Source organism: Larimichthys crocea, unplaced genomic scaffold (genome assembly GCF_000972845.2).
Source record: "Larimichthys crocea isolate SSNF unplaced genomic scaffold, L_crocea_2.0 scaffold4187, whole genome shotgun sequence".
NCBI lineage: Eukaryota > Metazoa > Chordata > Actinopteri > Sciaenidae > Larimichthys > Larimichthys crocea.
The window spans coordinates 1,103-10,635 of NW_020855439.1; the positions used below are offsets into that span (position 1 = coordinate 1,103).

The following is a 9,533-nucleotide window of genomic DNA, read 5'->3' on the forward strand; positions in this document are numbered from 1 at the left end:
GGCACAAAAATAAATAATGAAGTAAAGTATAGATACCCGAAGATTCTACTTAAGTACAGTAACGAAGTATTTGTACTCGTTACTTCCCATCTCTGGTAATAAACGCGTTCATACTCTGATGTAGTTATCTTCTTTCTTCCTATCAGGATGCTGATCAGCTCAGACCTTCTCAGGCTTGCCGCTCCTCCCCGTACTCCGGCCGCAGTTCATTCACAGTGTGGAGCTCCAGAGAAGGGAGACGTCGTGAATGGAGACGAATCTCGGCGAAACACGCGAACAGAGGTACGAAGAGACGTTTCATGGAGTTTATCTTTTGTCCTGTATGTACTGCCGGAATGTGCAGTTCAGTGTATCCTCCTGCTGTTTGTCTCTGTTTGTTTGCAGTGTTTGTGTTCAAGCACAAACAAACCTACGTAAAGCGGACTGGTCGTGCTGGTGATACACTCTCTCTCTCTCTCACTCACTCACTCACACACACACTCACTCACTCACTCACTCACTCACTCACACACACACACACACACACACACACACACACCAACACACACACATAGTGTCATTGTTACTTTCATTTCCTGGTATCAGGAGGTTCTCGGCGGGCTGCCGGGCCGGCCGGAGCGGATTCTTCTGTCTGGTCCTGTTGCCATAATCTCTCCGACCCTCTTCTTCCTCTTCCTGCTTTGTGTCATTACTGCCACCTTCCTGAGTGAGGAAGCCTTGTCCATGTCCAGCACACTGCATTCATTTAGTCTGTCTTTTTTCCATTGTCCGTAACTGTGGATAAATACTCTCTAAACTCGTCACTGTTGGATCATGTCAACATGTGTAAATTCCCTTCTGGGAAAAGCTTGTATTTGAGCCGTTCTTAAATTCCTGTCATATCTTCACTTTTTCTTAATCAATCTTCAATTACTAGAGAAAAGAATGCACAAATTAACACACATAATCACCACCACGTCACACTCCGCAAACCTGACTGACTCTATTTATTGTCTTACACTGATGGACTTTTATATATTGGCTGTTTTATGTAGATTATTTATTGTGTGTTTTGTGGTTGTTTTTCATTTACATGCCCAGGAAACAACTGATGAAAATGATCAGTTATCTTTCTCTGGTGCAATTACTTTTTTCAAGAATCATATAAATAAAACCCTGTTGCTTCTAATTAACACAGTTAAAACAACTAATCACTCTGGCAGCTGGTTCAGTGTTTTTTTTTATGTTCAATACTTTGTTCCTGTTCAGCTTTATTGCACATCTCTTCTTATTTGTTTTGAATTCTAATTGTTGCAGAAAAATGCTGAAGTCAAAGGTCAATGATGAGGTCAGGAGGGAAGAAAGTGTTCAGGAGCCTCAGAAGTCTTATAATGTAATATTTATTGAAAGTTGATCAAGGAGAATCAGAGACATCCTCACATACAAGTCTACATACATGTCTGGATTGGAAATATGTTTAATGAAATGTTGACGTGTTGAATGCCCTCTCTGTATGTGTGCCACATAGGCTGTATAAGGTGTGGCATCACCAGGAGAGCTATAGAAAAGGGGAATGTTAATGAACTAGATTTCCCCGGTATGTTAGTTTTGCTTTCACTTCATCTTGGACAGCATTTCATAAAGCTTGGTTATTACCTAAACATCTCACTTTATCTGGTGTATTTACAATTTTTTTTCTTGTTCTTCTTCAAACCAGATTTGTGACAAGGTGTCACAATCTTACACATGGCACCTTTTTAACTAACGCAGAGTAAGAAAATTGTAAACAGCCTTTCTGTTTCACCTTATGGTAGTGATGTCAGAGTTAGAAGACCGCTGTTCCTCCATTTCTTCCATCTCTCTGCTGGAGATCAAGACTGAGACTCATCTAGTCCTCAAAGCTTTCCTCCATCGGACACTTTCCATCCCCCAAACAGAGAGGCCTGGCACAGTAGGAGGTGCCTACAAAGATCACAACAAGTTCAGGTAATGTACCTCACTACTCCATCTTAAACTAGCCATGTGTATTACCTTAGCCTTATAACCTCTAACTTGGAGTCAGCTTAAATTAAAAAAGTGAATGTAGACCTTGTAATAATGAGTAGGTGAAGTAGATGAAACCTCTGTGTGGGTTCTTCCTGGGTACTCCAGCTTCCTCCCACAGTCTAATGACATGCACTTAACAGGTTAATTGGTGACTCTAAATTGTTTGTAGATGTGTGTGAGAGTGTTAATGGTTGTTTGCAGTGTGATGACCTGATGATTTGTCCAGGGTGTACCCCGCCTCTCAACCAAAGTCAGCTAGAATAGGCTCCAGCCCCCCGTGACCCTGATGAGGAGAAGCAGTTACAGACAATTAAAATTGTGTTGAATCATGTCTATCCTATACCTTTCATATGATAGGGAACAGGTTGGTATACCAACCCTGTTGTTGAGTGTGTTCCTTCCTTCCTTTCCCAGCGCCAGGCCACATCCCAAACCAAAGGATGGAAGGGATTCACAACTGGAAGATGCCAGTTCAGCAGATGAGAAGAAGAGCAGTTTCAAGAACTTCATAAAACAGCTGCCACTTCATAACAGCACACGCCATCATGCCAAAGACCAGAAAGGCTCATTGGACGGGAACAACAGGACAAAAGTGTCACACTTCAGAGACCAAGTAAGTAAGGAAGTGTTGTTTTTTATTAGGCACTGTAGCCCAGTAAAATCAAGTCACAGTTTTGCTTGATTGCTGTTACTTTAGTCTTTACTTTTTGTTTTACTTTAATGTCACTTTTCTGTGTGTGTGTTTTTGTGTGTGTGTGTGTGTATATATATATATATATTATATATATCTATATATATATATATATATATATATATTATATTTTATTATTATATTATATCTATATATATATATATATATATATATCTTATATATATTATATATTATTATATATTATATATATCTTATATATTTTTTATATATATATATATATATATATATATCTTATATATATATAATATAATATATATATATTTTTATATATATATATATATATTATATTATTAATACTTTTATCTATATTATATATATTTATATATATATATATATATATATTAATCTATATCTATATAAAAACACACACAGAATCAGCACTCTCACCCTCGTTACACTCTTAATGATGAAGAACCTGTTCCCACAGGACGATGTCATATCCCCCTCCTCGACATCAGAAGAAGATGAGAGGAAACCACAGAAGAAGCTGAACCAGAAGAAGATTAGAAAAAGGATTTCCAAATTCTTCCGTTTAAAGTTGGAGAAAGAGAAGGAGAAAGAGAAAGAAGAGCATGGTTCTCATCCTCAGAGGCCTAGCAGCTTGTCAATTGACAACGCAGAGCCTTTGCTGACCATTGTATCTCCCAGTAAGTACCTCCATTGTACTATAAATCTGCACAACTACTGCTGCTGTGCCCAAATTTAAAATGTAAATATATAGAATGTTTCATTGCTTTGAATCTACACGCTGTAATAGTTTGTGCCTGAAGTTGAATATTAAAGGCACTATCAAAGTCACTGCTGGTGTTGATATAGACCACCCTCCAGAGTTCTATAACGAAGTAGCAGAGAAACTAGACAAGATTGCCCAGAGGTCTACGAGTATAAAGAAACTGAGACCCAAAGCCCCATCTTCAGCAGGTAATCAAACACACACACACGCACACACATACACACACACACACACACACACCTTTAGACTGAAGCAAACAACTACCAATTAATATTCCCTGGTTCTAGTGCAAGATCAAATCAAATCAAGTCAATTTTATTTGTATAGCCCAAAGTCACAAAGTACATTTGCCTCAGAGGGCTTTACAATCTGTACAGGGAGTGACACCCTCTGTCCTTAGACCCTCGGTTCGAGTGAGGAAAAACTTGCCCACAAAAACCCTTTAACAGGGAAAAAATGTGGAAGAAACCTCAGGAAGAGCCACAGAGGAGGGATCCCTCTCCCAGGACGGACAGACGTACAATAGATGTCACATGTACAGAACAAATCAACACAAACATATTGTACAATTACAATGACTGATAAAATGACAATGAATTACATTGAATGATAAAATGATTACAGTAGCAGTGGAACCTGTGATAGTGATAGAGAGACACAGATGCACAGCGGCAGCAAATCATAAACTAACTATAAACTGTAATGTAGATATGGTAGCAATAATGACAGTAGTAATGTGTGTATAGTATAGTGGACGTCGTGCAGGACCACAGCAGCCACAATCCATGAGAACCTGCAGAGAGAGAGAGACGAGTGACCTCAAAGGCTGGAGGAGTGTAACAGGCAGCGTGCAGCTTTTGCGCATGCGGCAAAAAAAGTTTTTCAAAGTAATGACTACTGGGGTCAGAATACTGTCATGGATCTTATTACCCAAATTGTATTCTCTGGTTTGTATTCCATTTTCTCAGATGGGCTTTTTACTTGAGCTGTTTTCAGTCTAATATACACTTTGACTGTGAAGTTCTTTCGTCTTTCTTGAAGCAGTGAGTGAGAAAGAGGCAGTTGTGCAGCAGCTTGTTCAGGTGCTTTCTTTGGAGGGAGATTCTATCAACACAAAGGTAGGTAGTGGTTTAGGTTTATCGTATAATGTGTCAAGCTGCATTGTTCATTTTTTGTCCTCTATTGTCAGGTCTTCTGCTTTAAATTCAGGGATTTCTTCACCCAAATTCAATATCTGCTCTGTAATGCTCAAAAGTTGTTACCATAGGACATACAGAGAATTGAAATATCGTTTCAATTCTCTGTATGTCCTATGTCCTGTATAAATGGCAGTGTTGACTTGATAATAATTTAGATGTTATGAAAACATAGTAACAATATCCACAAAGACAGATGAATATACAACGGAGTGTAAGTTTCCTTACATACTGCCATTAGCTATACTGCTATCTTTTTACAGATCCAGTCAGACCCTTTCCTGCACTCCCGTTTGACTCGTCTATCTTATGCATCATTTGCCAAGCTTTTGGACACTTTCAGCAGTAATCAGGTATCTGAAGCCCCAGCCCTGCTGAAAACAGCTAGTCCAACATTGCAACGCATGGCTGTCAGCATGGAGGTATCACGACGGATAGTGACAGCCACAGGAGCCCAGCGCATGCAGGGCTATGCAGAGTGCTACATGGAGACATTTGCCCCCTGGGTCAAGAAGCATGGAGGATGGGTGAGTGAATTCATAAAAATATTTCAATTATTCCAAGACAATAAATAGAAGCCAGTATTCAAACAATGACAGAATATTAAACAATATTATAATGTTGTTATAGGCCTGATGTCTGAGCCTTGAGCTAGAGATGAAGTGCTGACTCCTACAACACTTGTATCATAAATTCAATCTTATCTTCAAAGAATACAGCAGAGGTTTTATTCTTCTCACAAAAAAAGAAACAGATTTTGTTCACGAAGTAAACAGTTTTTGGCTCAAAACTAAATATTTTTCATTATTGTTATATCACAGCCAAACATCAACAAGGTCACCAACAGCAGACCCAGCAGCAGCTAATATCACTGACTAGTCCAACAGCAGTCAGCCCAGCTCGGCGTCTGTCTTTCAGCCTTTTATTTCACCAAGCTCTCACCAACCACTAAAAGTCAGTCCCATATTTACTCTTGTCCGGCAGCTTCTTGTTCACCTTCTTTCAACTTTTCTTTTCTTAGCTTCTTTCATCATCGCTCCCTTTGGTCTTTTTGCCTGTGTCATCGTGTCCATAGAGGGTGTTAAGCTCAGTTTTTTTATTTGTTACTGGTACTTTATTTTTGCCCAGAGGAGTTGGGGTTGAGGTATTTGTGAAACTAGCCTCCAGGCAATGATATTATGTGGTTTAGACTGTACTGTATTTTGTTATATTTTTCTGGTATCAGTAGCATTCACTACATTATATTACTATACTGCTACTACTGCTAGCAATCACTATACAGACCATGCTCAAAGCATCCTGTACAGTGCACTGCTTAGTTGTTTAGGATTATAGTAGACATTGCCTTATAGTGAAATTTAGACCCATGCACCTATGTCAATTTAAAAAAATATGTTTTCAGTTTTATTTTGTGATGTTTATACCTATCATTTACCTTTTATTTCATCTCTAGGAGAATGTGGTATACTTGGAGGAGTCTCTTGAGTATGACTGACTTCTCAGAGATCCTGGGTTACTTCCACACTCAGCTCTGGATAATGACATTGGAATGCGGATGGACCTTGCTCTACTTTCCTAGATGGGCAAGCTTTCCTGCAGTCTCACCTGGACTGTGACAAGGGCCTAATAACTGTCAACCTGTCTAGGGTATACCCTGCTTCTCACCCGATGCCAGCTCGGATCAGCTCCAGCCACATGTGACAGAAGATGGTAAGATGGATGTTTACTTGGATGTTTAAAAATTGAAAATGAACAAAGATAAGGAAGAAAATGATGCATTTATCTATTTTTCAGTCATATAGCCTGAATCTGCCAGACAAAAATAATAGTAAATAACACTCTGGGAAGGTGCATGAAGGACAGCTTTGTCCATAATACCATTCTAAACCATTCATCCTGCTGCATTCGGTGATATGTTCCTTCATTGTAATGAACACAGTAAGTGCATTTAATACATCTCAGTTCATCAGATCAGCAAAGCAAACAGACAGAACTGCATCTCCAAGCATGTCCCCTGCCTGACAGTTTAAAAAAATGATATCATAACCCTGTTTCTAAAAAAGTTTGCACACTATGTACAATGATGTGCTGATGTGCTAAACACTGACACAACATATTTAACTGAAAATAACACAAAGACAACTTATCAAATGTTGAAACTGAGAAATTTAATTGTTTGAATTTGATGCCAACAACACATTTGAAATAAAGTTGGTCTTTCGTTGCCAAAAAGACTTGAAAAGTTATGAAGGATATATGCAGATTTTGGAGCAACATATTCTGCAAAGTAGACAATGTTTTTTTTAGGGCCAGCCAAACAATGTCAAACCACATTCTGCACATATTCAAACAGGGTGGCTCCAAAGTCAAAGAGTCCAGGTGCTAAACTGGTCTGCCTGCAGTCCAGACTTGTAGCATAGCAGAATGTTTTGCACATCATCACATTATGTTTTCTTTTCTTTTTCCACACTGTGCCAAATTATTTAGAAACAGGGTTGTAGGTTTGTTTCAGAATAAACTAGAGTTGATCACAATGAAGGTATATGTCAGCCATTGCCACTATATAGGTCTTTATTTTTAGAAGAGTGAGAAGAGAGTGGCATGCTGATGGCAGTGAGGAACTCATTTGTCGAGACTGTGATGGACAATGAACCATCATTTTGTATTTTAGCATCTTAATTTCTGTTTACATCTACAATATCTGTTAACTCACTGGTTCTCAAACTGTGGTACAGGTACCACTGGTGGCACTTGAGGGGTTGAAATTAAACCAGGGGATTACATAATTGTAATTTCAAATCAAATCAGATTTTATTTGTATAGCCCCAGTCACAAAACGCATTTAGCCTCTGAGGGCTTTACAGTCTGTACAGGGAGTGACACCCTCTGTCCTTAGACCCTCGGTTCGAGTGAGGAAATTTAAAATAAGTTTTGCATTTACCGATACATCTTGTTTCAATATCAGCTTGATACATAAACACATTCATGCACGTATTATGCGCATACATCCATGATTAGTTCAAATGTGATGTGAGATAGTAAGCAAAGGTTAAATGAATGGTTCAAATACTGCAATCGTGGCTCCAAAGAGGAAATATTCGGAAGAAAAGTGTGGTTCAGGAGAACCCCTTTAACACCAAATGAGCTCTGGTTCTGTTTAGGATTCAACAGCAGTCAACAATAAATAGGAATAAACTTTCCATCTGCGTAAACTGTCTGTAGTCGTACAGCGTGTGCCTACGCTGCTTGATTTTAATGTCTGTCAAAAAAGTGATACTTGGAGGGATTAATATTTTCGAAGGGTGGTATGTGTTATACAAAGTTTGAGAAACACTGTGCTAACCTAAATAAATTTAAGCTCCAACAGCCACCAAGCCACCCAGTTTAACCCAGTTTAGTGAGTCAACACTGCAGATATGAGTGCACAGAGAGTAAAAAGCTACAGTAGAGGAGCTCAGCTGGGTTCATGTCAGGCCTCTATCTTTTTTTCCTTGTGAATCAAAACGTTAAGCATGTTTTGTGACCTGTTGTAGCTGGTACATCTGTTAGGGTTAGTAGCAATTAAATCCTCAAGACCTGTGCTTGAGGCAGCAATAAAAAATAATCTTGGTTTGTATCCTTTGTTGGTATTTTGGTTAGTATACTTTTCAATGATGTCAAACGAAGTCCTAAATTTCCTAAAGTTTCTAAATAAATCTCTGTGTTCATTTAGATTGAAATCACTAGTGCTTAAGTTGACTGTGGCCATGTGATCTGCTCAATTTTATTAATACTTTGTCGGTTTTAATTGCCAAACAAATCTTTTCATTATTTGGAGAATCTCTTTGGTTTAGAAAAAACGACATTACTATTTGAGTCAAACATTCTCTAGAATATTCTAAATACAAATAATTTGTATTTAGAATATTATAGAGAATATTTGACTCAAATAGTCAATATTCCTATAGTAATCTGTGGTATTATTAATACCACAGATTACTATAGGAATATTGATTAATACTGTAAAGTCACTAAACCAGACATTCAAAGTGTATTCATATAGTATATGAATAGTATACATATATTGTTTGAAACCATTAAAAGTGATCTAAGTGCTAAATATATTCTCTTCCTCTTCATTCCTTCTTCTTTTTTTACACAGTGGGCCTGCCTGTCAAAAACATGTTACACCATAAGACTGCTTGATTTAGCTTGAAACTGACCAGCAGGTTATAAACTTCCTCTCAGCATGACATAATGGACAAATAATTAAATTGAAATTATCAATTGTGAATGGTGAGAAAAGTAAAGTAACTGAATTAAAAATTCATAACATATTTTATAATAGAGTTGTCACGATACTAAAATGAGTAACCACAATACTATACCAGACAAAGTATCGCGGTTCCGGGTATTATCGCGATACTGCAGCCTTTTTTTTATTATTATTATTTTTATAAACTGCAATGTATTTGTACAAGTTAGTAAAATTAGTGTTGCCACTGACGAAGACGCCACGGCAGACTCGCTGCTCGGGCCCGGTGCTTCTGCCATGGTGAGTGTGTTGTCTCGTGTCTGGGCGAGACAGAACTTTAGCTTGTTGTTTGTTTTGAAGCGAGTTTCTATCGAAGCGGAGCTGTCTTCGCGGAGTTTGTTCTTGCCGGCAGAAACACACGAACAGCCAATCAGCTAACAGACGGGCGGACCCAGCGTGTGGAAACAGCCTATCATATCCCTGGACGTCACCAGTAACAGGCAAACAGCCAATCATTCAGCAGCTGTGTAGTTCGGTTGCGGTTCCATGTTGGTTTGTTTACAAAGGAGTAGCATGCAGTGAGAAGCCGGGAGGAGAGCAGAGGCGGCCGCTATGTAGCGGAGACTGGCACCG

General features: G+C 38.6%; 1 protein-coding gene across 1 annotated transcript; it reads left to right on the forward strand.

Annotated features, from left to right (window-relative positions):
* The first annotated feature begins 1,389 nt into the window (after positions 1-1,389).
* On the forward strand, positions 1,390-3,806 carry LOC109141632 (uncharacterized). Its single transcript, XM_019272733.2, has 3 exons — positions 1,390-1,965; positions 2,440-2,638; positions 3,165-3,806. The coding sequence occupies exons 1-3, from the start codon at positions 1,787-1,789 to the stop codon at positions 3,441-3,443; spliced, it is 657 nt and encodes a 218-aa protein (XP_019128278.1). The 5' UTR covers positions 1,390-1,786; the 3' UTR covers positions 3,444-3,806.
* Positions 3,807-9,533: the final 5,727 nt, after the last annotated feature.